Source organism: Vitis vinifera, chromosome 8, assembly GCF_030704535.1.
Source record: "Vitis vinifera cultivar Pinot Noir 40024 chromosome 8, ASM3070453v1".
Taxonomy (NCBI): Eukaryota; Viridiplantae; Streptophyta; class Magnoliopsida; order Vitales; family Vitaceae; genus Vitis; species Vitis vinifera.
The window spans coordinates 20550439-20570467 of NC_081812.1; the positions used below are offsets into that span (position 1 = coordinate 20550439).

Genomic DNA, 20029 nt, shown 5'->3' on the forward strand with positions numbered 1-20029 from the left:
TGCGACCGGTGTTGAAAATTGACGAAGAAGGAACAAGTCTAAAGGAGGATGGAGCCAAATTAATGTCCACGTCATTTATTAAAATTTAATTTGATTTTGATTTACATATGTATACATGCCCAATAGGAAAAAAAATCACGAAAAAAACATTATTAATAATATCAAAACACCAATAATTTCAAATTTTGTCTAAATATTTCTTAGAGTTGCAATTTGGACGGAGCTAATCTGTCTAACCTAAAGTTTATATTCGTTTGAGCAAAATATGAAAATGTTAGGATTATGATTGAGTGTGGTATTTGATATAAATACACCAAATTATCATTAATTTCAAATATCATCGGTACGTCTTTATAAATTTATTTCATTTATAAAATATAATTTTTTTTAGAGGATTTTAGATGAGAGTGTTTAAAATATTTATAAAAATTAAAATTTATACATAAAATATATCCATAAGAGTATCGATGGACGAAATTTGAAATCGGTATTGCATTGAATTTTATAGATTTTCAATTAAATAAAAAAAATATTTAAAATTTTAATACATTTTTTATTTTTAAAACCCTATTTTATAACATTGAAATAAGTATTTTCATTTATTATGATATTCTATTACAAGTTTTTCCATCAAAAACACTCTAAATTTCATAAGGGCTTATAAAAATTCAAATTCTTCTAGGCTTTGGTGTGAATTGAAAATTCTTAACCTAATTTTAGATTGGATTTAGCGTGAATTAAACGTATTGATAAATAGATTTGATGTGAATTAATCTTCTAGAAGTCGTAATTACATAGAATTTTAAAAGTAATAGAAGAAAACAGTGGTAAAAGTTTGACTGGAAAAAAAGTAAAGTGCAGTACCAAGAACCATGACCACCTTTCCCCCTCCTTTGCGGTATTTTTGGCCACCCAATTAAGGAGAAAAGGGGAAAAGGAATTGGTTGATTGAAGCCACATTGGCCCACTGCGGAATGCTTTTTAGGTTTTTTTCACTTGCCAAATTCCTTGTCCAAGTGCTCACATTTTCTTCATTTCTTTTTTGTATCCCATACGAACAGTCATAAGCCTACGCCCTCGTCATTCCTACAGTCTCGCCCTAGGAAACGTGCCCTATTTGCGTAGGCCTGTGGATGATGATCAAACAAATTTTGTTGAATTTATTTTATTTTAATAATAAGGTTTGGCAACCGACATAGGAGGATGACAACTTTGCAATTTCGAGATGATCACCTTTCCATCGCTCTACAGTATTCTTTAAACTAATCTTGTACAAAGTCCAAATCCAGATTTGGTCAATGACTTACTCATCCCTATTGAGACTTTCATTTAATGTTTCACATGATGCGTACAAATTTTTCCCCCCACTTTTTTTTTTTTTAGTTTTTTTATTTTTCGGGGGAATTGAATTTTAGGAGTTTTTATTTAAGGGAAATATGAAAGCGTTGAAATATGAAGGACTCATGATGGTGTTTTGGCATGGTGCACAACTTAATCATTATTTGCCTAAAAAACATAAAACAAAAATCAAGAAAATAAAAAGGCCTCGATTCTTCCTCACGTGAAAATGAAGTGGCATCTGCCGACGAGGATAAAATGGGCTTTTTTTTTTCCAATACCCGCGGAAAATTTTGAAATTTAAATAATCAAGTTTATGTGATGAGTTTAATTTTTTTTTTAAATCCGAAAAAATTCCAAGGTCCCACTTTATCTTGATTATATATAAAATTAGTTTATATTTTTTAATGTTGAATATTTATATATAAATAATAATAAAATAAGTTATAAAACATTATAATATTTTAATTATTTATAAAATATTTTTATTTTAATGTAATTAAAAAAATTATCTATTTTAAAAAATGTTAAATGAGATGAAACGAATATGAAAATTTTGCATCAAACTTATCCTATAATTATTATTTTTTTAATGAGATGATGATGAAAATTATTTTAAATAAATAAAATAGGATTGATATGGATGAACGTTTCCAAATTTGTCCTGTTGTCATCCATATTAACATCAATATGTTTTTTTTTTTTTTTTTAATGTGTGCTTTTTTAATGATAAATGGATCGGGAAATCATGATCCTATAAAAAATGAGTTAAATGAGATTTTAATTTAAATTTTCAATGGGTATCTATAACATTGGAGTTTCAATAATTTAAAATTTTAAGTTTATGTTTGTTTCTAAAAAATTATTAAAGAAGAAAGAAAATGATTTTTTTATATTTGTTTTTATTATGAAAAATATGAAATAAAATCAAATATAATTTATAATTATTAAAAAAAATTATATGAAAAAACAAATAAACGAAAAAAGTTTGAAATAACACATAAAAATAAATTATTAACTTTAAATTTATTGATTATTTGCTTTTACTTTTCATTAGTAATTTTCTTTTCTATGTTATTTTTCTTTTAATTTTCTTTCAAACTTTTCAAAAACTTTAAAAGTTATTGCAATTTAAGAATTAAAATGTGGTGGAAAAAACAACTAGGTACAATGTCCAAATTCATATTATTAGATATAATATAATAATATTTTTTATCAATTAAAAAATCAGAACAAGATAAGGATTTGGTAATATTTTTTTTAAATAAGTTTAAATTATTATAAAAAATAAAATTTCATCTAAAAATTTAAATTTGAAAAATATGTATTTTTAGTTAATTCATTGATATATCATATAAAAGTTTTAAATGATTTTTTTTAATTTCTAATTATTTTTAAGGATATTTAAAATTTTTAAAAAACTTAAAATAAAAGAGAGGAAAAAAGGCAATAAAATCAGAATTTTCAATATCTTTTTTCCAATATATTAAAAATTTATATATTTATTTGAATGAAAACAAGTAACTTGAATTTTTTTTTATTCTTATTTAAAAGAAACTTTCATATGATGATTATAAATGGGGTAAAATGCAAAAATTATTTATTTAAATAAGAGAATCAAATGCTTGGATATTTCTTTCAAATAATTAATTTTTTGTACCAAATTTTTTAAAACGTTACTTGGAAATTGAAACGTGACATTCAACTCACTTAATATCCATTAAATTAATCATAAAGGTGGGGTTTTTAATATCAATTAAATTTTCACAACAAATGGAATCTCAATTTGAACTCCTCCTAGAGCCAAGTGTGAGCTTCACAAGACACCAACCATAGATTGAAATTGATGGTAAATTTTTAAAAAATAAAAGAAAGGGGTGGAATATAGACATAAGAAAGTAGAGAAAGAATGCATAGAGAGGAGAGAGCGTTACTAATACCCATAACAGAGATGGCCCATGATAATAGCAGTACGTAATATGATAATATAATAAAACCAGAAAAGGGTTGGGTGAGATTGAGAAATGGGAAAGAGAATGAGTGGGATGGAATGGATGATGGATGAAATGGGGGATGGGGATGGACATGGGCATGGGAAGCAAATCTCAAAAGGGAATCAAGAGAAATTGCCCTCTCTTTGCACCACTCCCCACCTGCTCAAGATATGGTAAGCGCACATGATTTCACACCAGGGAAAAAGGCACCACTGCTGACATCACCTGTATCTCTTGGGAGGATTTTTGTGGGTTCCACTTCCACCTCCCCCACCTCCCCCTCTTCCCTTTTGCTTTCATCTTAAACTTTCTCTCTTATTTTCTTCCCTTCTTATTCTCATATATAAAACCCACCTTCTTCTCCTTATCAAAACCCATGTTTTTTTTTATTTTTTCTCCCATTTCTTTATTGATTTTGTTTTTTTTTCTTCTTCTTTCATTTTCATTGCTTGCCCTGTAATTCAAATCAACTTGGAAAATTTGGCAGATTTGGGCTGAAATTTGGTCAGATCTTGCTTTGTGGGATGTGGATTTTGGCGGGGCTTGTTTGTATACAAAGCTCCTCTTCTTCTCATCTTGTAGATTAGAACAACACTGGGCACAGGCCAAACCAGAGAGGAACAGCAAGCGAGCATCTTTCTTTTTCTTCATATCTTCTCTCTTTCGTTCTCTGGGTTTTTCTTTTTCTCTCTTTGCTTTGATATCGGATCTTGGATTGGTGCAATGGGCATGTCAACAGAGTCCCAATTTCATGTGCTAGCTGTTGATGACAGCCTTATCGATAGAAAATTGATTGAGAAGCTCCTCAAGAACTCATCCTATCAAGGTACTTTCTTGGCTACCAAACGGAAGTAAAGAAAAACAAGCAATTCCGTTTCATGACTTTTCGTGCCGTGTTCATTTCTCCGCTAAGAAATTACATTGGCCGCGTACTTTCTTAGCTAACAAACAGAGAAGAAAACCAGACGAAAGACTAGGAAGATTCATTAATAAGTTGCTTTTTCTCTTTCCAGATATTGTCCTGTTTTTATAGGATTCTGATTGATGGTTATTTTTCCTTTGTTTGATAGCAGTAACTACAGTTGATTCTGGTAGCAAGGCCCTTGAATTTCTGGGTTTGCATGAAAATGACCCAAACACACCTTCCGTTTCTCCAAACAGTCATCAGGTATGATTCTTCTTCTTTTTTCCATTGTCAAGGGTCAGGAATCTCAAATCTTTCTTGAGGATTTCCTTACATTTTCCCTTTTTTTTTATTTTTTTTTATTATTCTTTCCGAGTTTTCTGAATCTTTTTTCACTTTGTGAATTTACAGGAAGTGGAGGTGAATCTTATAATTACTGACTACTGTATGCCTGGAATGACAGGCTATGATTTACTCAAAAAAATCAAGGTATGATTTTCTTTATATTCTCTTGTCTTTTTTCTATCATTTTTTTACCCTTCTTTTTTTCTCAAGCTTTCCCATTTAGATAATTTTCTTTCTCTGAGACGTGTGGATATGGAATGACTTTCTTAAATTGGAATTACTATGAAAAAAACCTTTTCCAAATTGAGATGAGTGGGGAGTTGGGTAACTAGGGTCATTGTCTTCCATATGGAAGTCTCTGGGAAATTTCCCCACCCATTTTTCGTCCTAACATATAAGGCCTAAAGATACAAGGGATTCCATGCAAACAAACGGAAATGGGAAATTTGACTGGATTTTTTTTATTTTTTATTTATTTATTTACTGATTTTACAGGAATCTTCATCTTTGAGAAATATACCAGTAGTGATCATGTCATCTGAGAATGTGCCTTCAAGGATCACCAGGTAAAACTCAAAAACAAGAATTGGGAATTCCTTTCCAATTCCTTTCCATGGAAACACAATCTGGAAGACTGATTCTCAGGTGAAATTGACTAAATGGGTGCTATCATTACAGATGCTTAGAAGAAGGAGCAGAAGAATTTTTTCTGAAACCAGTTCAGATATCAGATGTGAATCGGCTTAAACCTCATATGATGAAAGCCAAAAGTAAGGATCAACAACAAGAAAATGAAGAGAAGCAAGAAAAACAAGAAGAAGAATCAAAAGAAACAGAAAAATCAGAGCCTGAATCACAACAACCACAGCAGCAGCAACAACAACAACAACAGCAACAACAATCCAATAATAATAAGAGAAAGGCCATAGAAGAAGGGCTTTCACCAGATAGAACAAGACCCAGATATAGTGGCCTCACTGTGGTCTGATGATGCATGGAAAATATTTTTTCTTCTTTTTTGAATTTGAACAGTGAAAATTCTGATAACCCTTTTTTTTTTTCTTTCCTTTTCTTTCTAGTTTTAATATTGGGCAATACAGGCTCAAGAGGATTGTAGAAAGAGAGAGTTGTTTCATCCTCATGGGGGAAGAGGTCTGTATACAGTTTACATGAAAACATTTCATTTCAATTTTGTTGTGCTGATTAAGAAAGAAAAAAGGAAAACTTTGCATTTGAACTGTGATCACTGGACTTCATTGAACTTAGCCAAAGGAAAATTAAAAAATTGGAGTTTGTTTATGGCCATCAAACTATTTTTGTGAATCTGTTTTTCCTTCCCTGTTTCCTCCTCGTTCGGGCTTTAGATTTAGTTCTTCGGGAATATGGTTGAACTGAATTTCTAAACCATCTCCATGAGTTTGGAGATGGTGGTTTTCTTGACGTTTGGCCGTTTGGGTATGAGACATTGGGCAGACGGCATGTGGGATGGGATTTAAATCAAACCTCCATCCAGCTATTCCACATTCATGATTTATTTCTGTTTTCTTTAATGAAATTTCACGTTAATTCCCACTAATGGGGAGCCTAAATCTTAGCTCCTGCATCAGTAAATCACATCCAGAGAAACAACAAAAAAGTAAGGGCGTGCTTTGTTTGGGTTCTTTTGCAAAAGAAAACGCTTTTTTACTTCACAAAAATGATAAAATTTTGGTTGGAAATATATTTTTAAAATTTTTTTGTCAAATAAAATTTATTCTCAAAATGAGTTGTTTTTAATAATGAATTTAAGGTGTTTACAAGTGTCTTTTTCGAGCATTCTAAAAAATAATTGAAAAAAATGGAAAATATTTTGAATATTTTTTCGAAAATATAACTATTTTTTTCGAAAATTCCCTGTATTGAAATTGTTTTCAATGGCCCGAAACATGCTCGCCCACCTCTTTTGGGTGTTCTAGAAGTAGGCCTAATTCTGAGGTATCGTTCTGTGCTGGGCCACTTTGGTGGTGGCATCGAACCTAACCCAACCCAAAAGTGACAAATTTCAACCCTTCCTAATTGGGATGGAATTGGACCAGGGGCCCATAGTTTGAAGTCCAACTCGTAACCCGGCTTAATATTAAAATGTTATAATTTTCACATTTTTATTAATGAAAAATCTATATCACTTTCACCCTTATTAAATTAAACATAGGATTAAAAGAATACAATAAAAATGTAAAATATGTAAGAAAAAAATAGAGAGTAATTAAAAATTGAAGGGAGATTAGATTGGACTTGGATTGATTTTGAATTCTACCTATAATCCCATAGGGTCAAGCAGGCCGTAGAGCCGAGTTCCGAGCCCATGGTTCAGGCCCTCTGTTAAATGGCCTTATACTGGAATCCCTACGTGGGTTGGATCTAATTTCCAACTCGGGCTTAGCCTAATCGAAAGGCCCAGTATGTTCACTCCTAATTCAAGTTCTGTGTCTCTTGCACTTTTCTTTGGTTATTAAACTAAAAATCCTGTCATAATTAGGCTTTTTTCGACGTTTCCAAAACTAGTGGAGGAAGGTTTTTGAATATGAGGGTGCTCGTTGTTAGGTCAAATTGAGTCTAAATACTACTCAGGCCTCAAGATTTGATCATTCAATTTGAAGGATTGAATTTTAAGTAAGTAGTCTTCGGCTAAAGGTAAAGCCTGAAGTGAACTAAGTGCAGCTAAGCTCGAGCTCGCTTATAACAGGCTGAGCCGTGCCTGAACAAAGTGTTTGAAGGTTTAATTCAGCTCATTTATACACACGAGATTATAAGCATGAACTTGAGATATTTTTATATTCCCCAGTACATCTGAAAAGATGAATCAATGCTCACAAGTGAGAAGATTCTCAAGTATCTTGGTATGAGTGCTTTAATGGGCCCCCTCGGGTACTTCCCCTTTTCCATTCTAATAATTAACTAAAGTTTCTTCCTACAGAACACATTGAAGGGAAAAGGAAGAGGGAGATTGAGAAAATAAATATGGATCAATTTTTTCCGATTTTATGTCATGAAAGTTATGAATCTACATTACCCATTGGAGCTACGATTCATCTCAAAGATGTGAATGAGAGCTTCTCCAATAATTCGAAAGACGGTTCCCTTAATCGAACTTCACGATGAATCTCCTTTTTGGTTGGAAAAGAAAGGTGGTTGCTTGAATGGCTTAAACTCTTATTTAGGAAGTAGTCGACGCTCAACAAATTCACGAGTCAAATTTAATATTTCAGTATAACTCTAAACAAAATAATATTCTAATTTTATAAGTAACGGGATAATTTTCAAAATATAAATATAAATTTTATTGAAAATTTAATTTATTTTTTTTAATATTATAATTCACCTTCTTTCTTATTCCTATTTTTCATTTATCAAACATTATTTATATGATGCCCAAACATAAAAATGTTAAATTGTTTTCAATTGAAGTCGAAGGGGTCCTCGTGAAAGTCAGGGAGTAGGATATAAAATTTTATCAATATTACAAATAAACTAAAAAATGAAAAAAAATTACATACACATAATTAATGTACATCTTTGTATCTCTCTAGTATTAAAAGTTTAAAACAGTGAACATGTTCTTACCTATTAACTACTAAATCCCCATTATTATTATTTTTGTACGCAATCTATAATTACGGACGTGTCATTAATATAATAATTGAAATGGAATGTGAAAAATTAAAATAATTATAAAAGAAATTAAATAAATAATTTTAGAAAGAAATTAATACTAGAGACAAATAAACTGAAAAAGAGTGAGAAATGTGGATCCTATTGACTGCGGCCACTTACACAAGCGTGCTTATCCATTAAGCTATTTACATTTATAATTCTTTTTTTCTTAAAGTGGAAATTTTCCATGGGGCCCATGTGATTGTGGGTCACCGTTGATGGATTCATTGGACGGATGCTATTATGAGGCCCGCCACCACGACGTGGACCCCCACCGTACAGGATCCAGAGAGAGAAGAGTGAAAAGCGCACCCACACGGCCGAATCCATCCCGTTGTCTCTGCGTCCTGACGGAGTGGAACCCATTCACCGATATTATATGTACAAGCCCTAATTCACTGCCAAGAAGAAGAAGAAAGAGATTCTCAATCCGAGGTCGCGTTTCCGGTGATCAAGCCTCCGTGTTCCGGTAAGTTGCTTTCCTCATATTTACTGAGAATTCTTGGATATAGTTTCGTCTGATCAGTGGTTTCGATCACTCAATTCCCCTTGGATCAGCTATTGCCTATGATCTTTAGGGTTCAAGAAATTGTCCGGAACGCGTGTACGATTGAGGAAGCGCGGGGGAATTGAGTAACTTGTGAGCGCTGATAAATTATATTCAGGAGTTTCTGGTGATCAAGAATTGTTCGTGATCGTCGGAAACAGTATAAATGTGAAAAAGTTTTGATACAGATGGAGAAGAACGTTCGTTCACTATAGGTTGTTTTGTAATACATTGGTTCATATTTATTTATGGGAAAACGATTTCTTTATTGGGTTTTTGTAACACATTGGGTTTAAACTCGTCACAGGAAAGATTTTTTTGACGGATTAAACTGTATGAGTTGTATGTAGTATTTATATTTCATGGCAGACCATCAAGGCTATACAGTAAATGGACCTGATCAAGAAAAACAATCCACTGTCACGGGCCTCAATCATTTTTTTTCCTTCCCATTTGATGCTCTTTTAATTTTTTTTTATTTTTGCTGCACTTTGTGTCTGAATGAAATCCTTCATTAAAAGATTTTTTGAAAGAATTGTTCAAATGTGCATGACTCCATGAGTAATTCTGATCTCCTGTTCAATGTAAGCTGCTATGTAATTATCTTTGTTAATGGAACCAAGAGCTTTATTGAGGAAGGATTTTACAACTTTGACAACTAATGAAGTTCATTGTAATAGAAACTCCTTTTAGTTTTCTTCTGTTCCTTCTAATTTGATTGAAATGGGTAGTGTGTGGATATCTCTTCTGTTGTGTAATGGCATCGTGTTCTGACATGTTATTTTTAAATATAGAGAGAAGCATTAGCTTTCCAATTGAGCTTCTAGATTATTTGCTGTGGCATTACAGGAGAATCACCGACATTTTCTGATCAATCATCTCTTTGCTTTCGAACCTTGAAAAATGTCTAGTGGAGCTGCCCGAAGGGTCTCACGGCAAGATATACAACTGGTAAGCTATTGAACCCTATAATCCTGGAAATTTGCCAACTAAGTTTTTTGTTATTTGTATTTAAAGTGAGAAATTAGAGATGACATTCTGGTGGGCTAAACCTCCCTGCCCTTTCTCTAGTATATGGGAATGGCATGTCAATTTTGTGGGCTAGAGGCGGGGATGGGATCCTTTGCCAATTTATGGTCATCCTGTCTTTTATATATTATTGGAGTCCAATTATGAATTCTCTCTCTCTCTCTCTCTCATTGTTTTTGTTTTTTCCTTCTTTTTTTTTGTTAGTTTTGAGGCTTATTTTAGATATCAGAAAAGTAGAGGGACTACACTAGAAGTGGAAAATGTATGGTAAAGCACTTCAGATGGTGTCATACTATACTCCACTAGGGCAAAGTCAAAGGAAAAAACATTGTATTTCAGCAATCCAGCATTGCATCAGTTTGATATTGGGAGAAGAGCAACATGCACAGCTCTAATTTCCGAGTTGTAAGAGAGAGAACCGAGGGTAGTTGAAGCCTCTATGAAAGGACTGTGGCACTAAGCAAATGTTGTGGAGCCACATGTCACATCTTAAAAACACTTTTTTTGGGAATATTTAAAATAGCTGGTTATAAATCTATAAAAAATCATTTGAAATATTAAAAGGCCAGAAGCCTGTGCTGTTGTTATTTCTCATCATGCCCAAACGTAGGTTCGTGTTTTGGTAAAAAAATTTCCAATTGGCTCATGGGGACTTGGCAGATTCTAATTAATACTTGTGGCTTATTTATGTCTGATTTCAGGTGCAAAATCTTATAGAACGATGTCTTCAGCTGTACATGAACCAGAAAGAAGTTGTGGAGACTCTCTTGGATCAGGCAAAAATAGAGCCTGATTTTACTGAACTTGGTAATTGTCAATTTTTATGTTATTTTTTCAAGGATATTCATTACGATTTATTCTAAAACATATGCTGTGAATTGTTTAACTTATTTATCTTTTGGATGATAGTTGTTTGCTAATGCTTGAAGGAACCTGAGTTGCCTTAATGCTCATTCCTTGTTTATGATTTGAACTTATGTCAGTGAAACATGTCTGTTCTAGAACATGATTCACTGGGACTGAGCTGAATAGGATGTGGGTGACAGATTGTGCTAATATAGGAGTGAATAGGATTATGGTAGAATGGACATCTTGAGTCATGCTGAGCTGTTTGCTATTTTTTTTATCAGAGTAATGCAATGTTCACTTTAGTTGTTGCCTCACTGACATCTTCATTGCTTATGAAGGGGCTAGAATAGAAAGATTTCTAAGAGCGTGAGGTTCACATCCACAAGTCCGAGGATGTTCTCTTAAAGTCTTCCTTTTTGGGGAAAAAGTCATCTGAATTCTTTTGGTTTATCATTTTTGGATTTTGTTAACACCATTTAGCTTCCATCACTTTTCTATATTTAGTGGGTAGTGGAGTTAGGTCCTTTCCCTATTACTAACATATCTAAAAAAATGTACTGATTGAAAATAAATTGTTCTTTTACTCCATCAAATATGAATTTAAGATGGGTTCTCTTTGTGTGTTCTTGAGATAAATGCGCAAGCGAAATTTTCTTTTAATCAATCAAATATGACTTTAAGATGGGTACTCTTAGTGTGTACTTGATATAACTGTGCAGGCTCAACTTTGTTTTTGAGCTCACTAATCTTTTGACCCAAGACTGAGCAAATTGCTGCTTGGCTCGGTGCTTTTGTGACCTTTCTATGATGACAAACTGAGTTACTTCATCTTGGTTCAGTAAAAGGCCAATTTGAGATCATTGTTGACATGAAAGAGGTGTGCTCAATCAAATCTTGGACCTTGTTGATTTTTCTAGTTGAGCTCAAGCACCCTGTCATTTGGTTAGCTTCAGTTTGTTTGCATCTGTACCTGGGTTAAGGGGAAAGGAAATTCTGCTTTAGTAATTATTGCTGAAATAGCACAAGTCAGTTTAGCAGGGGAATTCCATGTAATGGATATTTGTTGTTCAAAAACATAGGCAATTTCCTTACATTTTTGGTAAGGAAAGACATATTTCTTCTGAGAAGCTTCTTGGAATGTGTTCAAAGATGGATGGTCTACAACAGTGCTAAAGAATGATACTAGAGATCCTATTGAAAAACTTTCCAATCCATTGGGTCCACAGCAGTTCTATGTGAACACAAATTTATAGGAGCGTATTATTTCTAGTTTTCAGCTGGAAATTTTATATCTTATTCTTCTTAATTGTTGATATATTTAACTTGAGACTTTAATTAGATACTAATTTGTGAACTTATGTGGATATACTCTATCCAAGAATCTAAATTTTGCTTTTCTTACAGTTTGGCAAAAGCTTGTAGAAGAGAATCAAGACTTTTTTGAGGCTTATCATTTGAGATTAATGGTGAAGCATCAAATCAACGTTTTCAACGAGTTGCTTAAACAACAGGTGGATCTTATGCATCGCATTTGCCCTGCTAGAGTTGATACAGTACCTATTCCCAATGGATCTCAGCTCTCAGCATGTAAGATTTTTTTTTTTTTGTTCTGTTGAAGGTTTTTTCTATGTGCTTGACATGTCTTGGGCTCAAATTACACCAGTGAGAAATTTAACTTTTACATGTGCTTTTCCTTAGGGTTATGCTTGATTTTATAGAACCAATATCATATGCCTTTATAATTAGATAAGCCATATGCATAGTGGTTCCATAGAGAGGATTAATGGTGTATTTACAGTCACCTTGTTGAAATACCCTAGGTTTTGATTGGATTTTGGTATATGTCTGAATCCAACCTGATATAAGTTGGATTTTGGTAATGTTCTTCCATATGGAGGATTAATTTTTTATTTACGCTTACAGTTTTTGGTTGGTTAAATACCTCATTGAAATACATTAGATTTTGATTGGATGTTGGTATATGTTTGTATCCAACCTGATATCTTAGTGCAGTAGGATTTGGTTGGGGATGATTTACTAATGCTTACTGGTGTAGGACAGTTTTAGAAGGGTCGTCTTCAATCAAATAAGTGGACTAAGGCTTTCATGTTTAAGATTTAAGGAGTGGAAACAAGAATAAAATTATAGCTGTGGAAAAATAAAATAAAATAAGAGATTGGAAAAGAAAAATAAAAAAGAAAGATAGGAAATCTTAGAATCTCACTAAAGTCTTTTAAGAGTCTCACTTGGAAGAAAAGTAATGAAGCAAGATATGCAAAAATTTAAAATCATTCATCATCAATCTCATTTCACACCAATTAACCTTATTTATAGACTTTAGAAAATCCTAAAAGCTAAATAAATTCATGAAAATAGGATCTAACCTTATTTGTACTCTTATTTCTTTCCTAAACTCCTAATCTTCTAAATAATGAAACTAAAAAATAGAAGCCTTCTTTTTAGAATTAAAAACTTTAACTCTTTAGAAACTTCTTGAACTAAATATTTAAATAAAAAGAATTCTAAATTCTAAAAAAGACTCAAATAGATGGCTTTAGAGAAGTAATTTTCCTTTTTAAATAGAAAGTTTAGAAATAGGAATATCTTTCAAGGAGAAATTCAAAAACAAAGAACTCCTAAATTCTAAATGGAACTCAAATACTAATTGCAAATTAATTTTGTCCCTAGAGAATCTTCTAAATACCCTTGATAGAGTAATTTGGGATTTCTTTATTTTCTTTCATTCTTTTCTTGAGTAGATATTCAAGATTCATCCTCATCACTTACCTATCTGGTTATCAAGATTATCTCCATCAATTGTATGTTTATGGTTGCTTTTCACATAATTTAAATCCTTTGAAATCTTTTTTTCTTTTAGTGAAAGAATCAACTTGTGTTGATGATTGGATCATTTGGTGAAAGTAGGATGAAATTAGATTTGATTTGTGTTAGGTAGGAAGGAGCTAGCAGAGTGAGTTATGCAATCTTGTTGGCGATCATGAGATAAGTTATTGGACTGAATTTGCTTAGATCGCATTTTTTAAATTCTTTAAAATAAGGCAACTACGGATTTATCAAAGGAGTAAAATGCATGCAGAAATAGTGATAGAGTATTTCCCAGGTCAGGCATTATATTTTCACCATATCCATGTCTATCAGAAAGATTATTAAAATCTTTAACATTATCTTTTGCATGTATTTTGCCTTGCCATTGTTGTCAGAATGTCGTTGTTATGCAAAGTATTAAACAGTCACACAGTTACTCTTACTTCAAGAAATTGTTACGGAATTGATAGAAAATGGGCAAAAAATTGCAGATTGTATTGCTGATTCCATGATTTTTTTGCAATTTTCTGGAAAAATTGCTGGCCCCTAAAAACTTGAAATGAAAGGTGCAAAATGCTGGGCTCGAGCCTTAGTACTGTAGCTGAAAGTAAAAGAATATACCACTATGCTAAAGTTTTCAACAATGTGTAGATTTGGCCCCAATAAAATATATTCATGTTTTTTTTTTTTTTCCCTATACTAGTTTTGAAAAACCAAAAAATATTCTAACAACTGGTTTTCAAAAACTCTTAACAAAAGCTTGATCGTCTACGCACATCATTCTAACTTCCTTTCATAGTCTTTATTATTGCTGATTTTAAACATGTAGAAAATCATATTTTGAAAGTAAATTTTTTATATTATAAAAAATAAAATTTGAAAGTAAACATGATGTGTAGAATGCCTGTGGAAAGAAGGTTGACAATTTCCTAGTTGTTAAATTTTGTTTGTAAAGTGACAGTTTCAAAACCAAAAAAGAGTAAATGAGAATGGTGAATAACAAGGGAAAAAGGAGAATTGATAGTCCTTGGAAGAACGTTAAGTCTGGGATTTTGCAAATGAAAAGGCTCATCTTCTTACTATAAATCATTCTGCAACTTGAATATCAAATCATCACCAATAGAAAAGCAAGTAAAGTGGTTGAAATCTGTTCTTCCTGATTAAAAGAGAGCCCTCTAAAATAACTTCCCATGGGTATAAACGTGAGTCTGTTGGTGTTTCATCTATATGAGTGCAAGCTGTAGATGCTTCTAATAACACTATTCCATGAAGAGTTATTTTCCATATGAAACCTCCACAACCATTTAACCTAGAAGGCTCGATTCCTTTGGGGATCCCCCAAAGTCTCAATCCCTTCTCTTCTTTATACTCACAAACCTGGTTCCAACTCAGTAGATGAGAATTCTTCACTTCCCAAAACTCAACCAAACAAAATGACTCTTAAGTTTACTCAATCCTAGATGTCATCTTGATTAGAATGTTGATAGATGTGGATTGTTGGACCATAAGCTACACTGGAATCTTGAAGATAAATAAGTACTAATAGGCATATGAGCTGGACAAGATTCCATGAAAGACACTCATATTATATACCTTCAATTAAAGGAAATATTTTAGTCATTTGTAGAAAATTTGTTAAGCTAATCTTTGTTAGGGAACTGTAAACATATTTTTTATTTTGGCCCACCAGAGTGTGTAGCAGCTTAGGGACGGTGCCATCTGGCAATGAATTAGGAGGCTCGAGTTTGAGCCTTCTCAATATTTAAGTGGTGTTGGGTTGAAGTGTGGGCCCATATCACTTAGGGTTTACTTTGTGGGCATTTAGGATAGATGTCTCATTGTAAGGGTGGATTCCCTATTATAAAAAAATACATATTTTTTATTTTGAGCTTTTTGATAAAATGTCAAGGTACATGACAAAGTAAAAAACAGAGAGTAACAAGGAAAGAAGATCATGGAAAGAAGAAAGGAGTAGACAACTGATAAACACTTCTACTTCAGAAACTCTCCTTTTCTATTTCTTGTCAACATAGGGTTCTTGCAAAGATGTTTGGCTTGGACTAGATCAGTTATACAGGTAGTTATTGTTGTGATTTGTGGAAGGCTGCTTATAAAGTCTTATTGCCTGACTTACATATCACAGTACAATGATAATGAAGCCTCATATTTCAAGTATTCTACATGAATCCTTCTCTGCCATTCCACTTCGCTGTAGGGTCACACCCACAAGTGTCTAATATGGATTTGGATCTTTTTTGAATTTCTGTTCTACTTGGATTACACATGTACAGTACACATTTTGAACACGGACATGGATCCTTTATGAAAGTGATCATGGCACTTAGATTTTAGGATGGATATATTTATGAAGTATTGTTCTTACCATAAATGCTAATTCCCAGCAATGTTTAATTTGTATAGCACTGTTCTGGCAGGGTCAATTTTGGCTCTAGATTGTTACATTTGGTAATCCATTAAATTCCTTCTCCTCTCTCCTTTTTCTTCTTACTCTCTGGCATGCAGAACCAATTTTTTTTTCTCTGGATGGTTACATTTGGCAACCCATAAAATTCTTTCTTCTCTCCTTTTTCTTTTATGCCTAAAATCCTAGGTATGGTATCAAACCCTAATTGATATAAATAGTTTATGCCAGAGGGCCATGGCATGAAGAGCAACTGATTTATTATTTGTTTCTTCAACTATCTTATTCCTCCTCATTTTTGCATCAAGAAGATTCTTTCTTCATCTTAGCTTTCTTGCTGCAGCACCAGGGGCAGTAATAACTCAGTTGCTAAGGGATTAGCTATTAGTCTCTTATTACGTCGTTTACAGAAAAAAAGAGACTTAAGGGGAGATTTAAGGCCTGATGCGTTAGAGAATCATGTATGTACCCCCATCATGGAAATCGTACGCTTCAGTTGTCTCATGTTTGGTCCAAATTGGTTTTATTGTTGTGTCCACATCCTTTGGAGCTGCTTCTCTGTTTAATTGTTTATTTATTGTCTGCAATCATTCAATTACTAATGTTTGCATCCTATTCACTACATTTTGCAACACTTTATTCTTTCCTATGCGTTACTGGACAAAAAATTGTCAAAAAAACTGTTCTATGTTTTGTCTGAAAATATGAGCTTTGCTATTCTGAACTGTTGGAATATGTTTTTAACTCCCATCAATCTTATTGCTGTTTTTTCTTTTTCACAGTACAACAGAACTCAGCATGCTATCCCTCAGAGCATGTGGGACCATCTATGAAGCCATCGAGCATGCACCGTCATATTAGTTCCGGCTTGTCTAATGCTTTTACCAATGGTGGGTCATCACTGCAAACCAGTATGCACACAGCTGTGGATATGTCTGCCAATACCTGTAGAATTGATGCCCCACAGGACATGCTTTCTACTCGGAGCCCAAACCTGGGTTTAATGCAAGGAATGAATGGAGGGATGATCAAACCAGAAGCTGGTTATTCAGGCAGTTCCCCATTCATGTTTGGTGCTGATAACACTGCCCTGGAAAAACGAGTAGCCATTGGAGATGCATCAGTTACACCTTTCTCAAGTGTAGTGTCAAACTCCCAAACCTTGGGCGAGCCTCTTCTGGACTCTGACACTTCTACATATGGATTTTTGGGGCAGATTCCTCAAAGTTTCAGCCTCTCTGATTTGACAGCTGGATTTTCTCAGAGCTCTGGTCTGTCCTCTTGCTCCTTTGTTTCCTGCCCTTGTTGTAGTTTTCCATTGCTCAATATCGATGCTCTAAAACCTTTTGATTTCATTAAAGACCCTAGCCAATTTCCCCATGAATCAATAAGAACTTGTTGGGGTTAAATTGTGGATTGGGTTATGAGTTAATTTAAGGCATGTGTCTATAACGTTAATCAACTTTTGAGCTCTACAAATATGTTGCACGATTAATAATTCAGTTCAAAATTTTCAGATATACTAGAAAGCTATCCTAGATCACCCTTCCTAACAACAGATACAGACAACTTCATGGATTCTCGTGGAAGGGGAGAAAACCAAGGTGAGGTTTCTTTTATTTCTATTATGTTTTTCATGTGGTAAAGAAGGGGACTGATACTTGTGTTTTAGAATTGCAGGAGACAGTAAAAGATTGGACACCATATCAGAAGGGTTAAGCTATGAAGACTTTCCCAGTGACTGATTAAATAAATCCCAACTGTGAGTTTCTTCCCTTGAGTCAATTCTTCTGTAATCTAGTGAAATTTTCTGTTATTGACCAGTCCAATGCAACCTTTGTGCTCAAATCCATTTAGCAATGATTGATTGAACCCCTTTCTTGCTGTTCCTAGCTAAGCTTGTTAAGCAATGATCTATGTCCCTTCTAAGCTGATTCTGAGCACTCGTATCACTGAGGATGGGATTTAGTTTTCTGAATCTGACATGCGATGAGGGAACCTCTGCTGTTGCTTCGTTATGCTGGACACTTCCAAACCAGTTTACCTTATCTATTTTCCAAAATGCTTCCCCCCGAATATTATAATTGATACTGTTAAATTATCAAAATTCAAATTGCACATCTCATAGGTCATAACTAAAGTACAGCCGCATTTTTCATTGAGATCTATGAATATTTCAGTCAGATCTTAGATTCTGTTTGATACAAATTACAATAATGCTTGGTGTCACTTTCTGATATAAAGACTGTCAACTTTTTATTATTTCCTCTTTCTTTGACAAATTATTCAGGGCCTTCAGGGAAAGCGCATGAAATTGAAGCCATTTCATTTTTCCCCCTTGTAGCATTTTAGATGAATCTATATATTCTTTTCATTTCTTTTTCTTCTCAATAGGAAATAAACAATTTGGAACATCAATATGTGCTTTATGTTGTTTTTATTTATTTTATTTGAGGCTATTCCATAATTTCAATGAAATGGCATCATTTTCTTTCCTGTAAAATCATTCTGGTGATCTCCATTTTACGTACAAAATTTGTGCACGTGCAAATGGAATTGGAATCAAATGGTTTTGCCTGGGGCCTCCAAACTTCATTTACAAACTGAATGGAGCTGTTTTGTCACTGTTAGGGCCTAAACAAATTCTATGTACCTGAGAATCACTTATTAAGTTTTTAATCATCCATGTTTGTGCTGGTGATATTATTTTCAGACAGCCTTCAAAGTGAAAAATGTAAATCCTTTCTATTAACTTACGTGCTAAAAGGTAGGCAATGCCTGCTCTTTTGAGGATTTGCCTGACAAAATGCTTTCTGGATTGTAGTCGTCCTTGGATTCATCATTTCAAAAAATCCTGCCGAGTTGTATATGCATTTACCATTTATCTTGTGCATTTGCTGATGCAGGTCAGCTGCATTGCTAGGATTAAAGTGTGTAAATAGCATTTTAGAGATGGGGGGTCATCAAATTTTAAACTCCTTGGACGGTATAGATTGGTGTGTAAAGAGGTTCACTGACATCGCTTTGTAATGGTGAGATGAAATGAGGAAAGCTTCTGAAAAAAAGGTTCAAACAATCCAACAGAAAGGTGTTTTGGATGGTGGATATGGTCTTGCTTTTATGACAAGGTCGGTGTAGAAATAATGGTGCAATGATACTGTGGCATGCTGATGTTGATAGGCATGGTAGAATATTTGAATTCTGCTTTTCATTTAGAATGGTGTGATTTGTTAGAAACACCTTCATTATCAGTGAAGGGATTGGAATTTCTTATATGTGATTTTATGTTAGCTATATTGACATCTTATATTTTGGTATTTGTTAAGTCAGCCATGGTTGATTCTTTGATCACTGTTTGTTGCAGGCCATTATTCTGGAATTATTCTCTGTTTTTATTTTTATTTGTTTATATCGCTTTGCGCTTTTAATGGGGGAGGACTTGGCTTCTCTATAGGTTACAGGTAGTTGCTTCCAGCATTGAATTCCTAATCCATCTATTGACTCGGATTTTTCCTCTATGCTGTTGCTGTTGCCACTTCCATTCTGGGAATAGCACCAAAACGCCTAGGACCTGTTTGCGGTGAGCTGGTTCAATTGGATTATTTCCCTGTAATTCATGAAAATATTTGGTCAGGGGATGGCGTAATATTTTTGAAAATAAAAATAGGAATTTCACGCTTATAATGTAATTTTTAGCCAGTGGTAAAATGATGTCATGGATTTATTATTGTTTTTATAATAGGCATGTCGAATTGAAAATAAGTACTATGGAATTTGAAAGAACCGTGGAAATGACAATTTCTTTTTTCTTTTAAAAAAACATATATTTTGAAGAGAAGATGCTTCCTGTTTCCAAAATTTAAATTCCTCAATAATCTGAAAAAAAAAAAAATTGTTTTCAATGAGTTGACATTTTAAGCTTATAAATTTAAAGGCAGATTGAAATGAATAAGATTTCAGGGTCCTTTAATGGTCATGGGTAATGAGAATGGCGTGGGTTGATTTGAAACACGAGGATGGTGAAGCAATGGACTTCACGGCCATGGAAAAGCCCATCATGAGGAGGTCTGAAACAATACTCT

At 33.4% G+C, this 20029-nt stretch overlaps 2 protein-coding genes across 18 annotated transcripts; both read left to right on the forward strand.

Moving 5' to 3' along the window:
• Positions 1-3297: 3297 nt before the first annotated feature.
• LOC100243627 (two-component response regulator ARR9) lies at positions 3298-5824 on the forward strand. The gene is made up of 5 exons (XM_002273954.4): positions 3298-4158; positions 4406-4500; positions 4648-4725; positions 5077-5147; positions 5260-5824. Exons 1-5 carry the CDS (start codon positions 4056-4058, stop codon positions 5567-5569), a joined length of 657 nt encoding a protein of 218 aa, XP_002273990.1. The 5' UTR covers positions 3298-4055; the 3' UTR covers positions 5570-5824.
• Positions 5825-8370: 2546 nt separating this feature from the next.
• LOC100265940 (uncharacterized) lies at positions 8371-19737 on the forward strand. Of its 17 annotated transcripts, none has more exons than XM_059739242.1 (9): positions 8546-8743; positions 8833-9036; positions 9616-9772; positions 10552-10657; positions 12104-12286; positions 16730-17218; positions 17465-17551; positions 17620-17709; positions 18854-19298. In XM_059739242.1, exons 3-8 carry the CDS (start codon positions 9725-9727, stop codon positions 17664-17666), a joined length of 960 nt encoding a protein of 319 aa, XP_059595225.1. In that variant the 5' UTR covers positions 8546-8743; positions 8833-9036; positions 9616-9724; the 3' UTR covers positions 17667-17709; positions 18854-19298. The 17 variants fall into 17 exon arrangements, with proteins under 17 accessions (XP_059595227.1, XP_010653959.1, XP_059595225.1 ...); XM_059739239.1 differs by having other exon boundaries at positions 9671-9772; XM_059739240.1 differs by having other exon boundaries at positions 8853-9036; positions 9671-9772.
• The last annotated feature ends 292 nt before the right edge of the window (positions 19738-20029 follow it).

What these genes read in the sequence shown, in the direction of transcription:
- LOC100265940 (XM_059739237.1), top strand. Translation starts at nt 9,725, where the DNA reads ATGTCTAGTGGAGCTGCCCGAAGGGTCTCACGGCAAGATATACAACTG. An exon ending in GCCTGATTTTACTGAACTTG is followed by an intron (nt 10,658 to 12,103) that starts GTAATTGTCAAT and finishes CTTTTCTTACAG; the next exon opens with TTTGGCAAAAGCTTGTAGAA. An exon ending in TGGATCTCAGCTCTCAGCAT is followed by an intron (nt 12,287 to 16,729) that starts GTAAGATTTTTT and finishes TCTTTTTCACAG; the next exon opens with TACAACAGAACTCAGCATGC.
- LOC100243627 (XM_002273954.4), top strand. Translation starts at nt 4,056, where the DNA reads ATGGGCATGTCAACAGAGTCCCAATTTCATGTGCTAGCTGTTGATGAC. An exon ending in TTTCTCCAAACAGTCATCAG is followed by an intron (nt 4,501 to 4,647) that starts GTATGATTCTTC and finishes GTGAATTTACAG; the next exon opens with GAAGTGGAGGTGAATCTTAT. An exon ending in ATTTACTCAAAAAAATCAAG is followed by an intron (nt 4,726 to 5,076) that starts GTATGATTTTCT and finishes CTGATTTTACAG; the next exon opens with GAATCTTCATCTTTGAGAAA.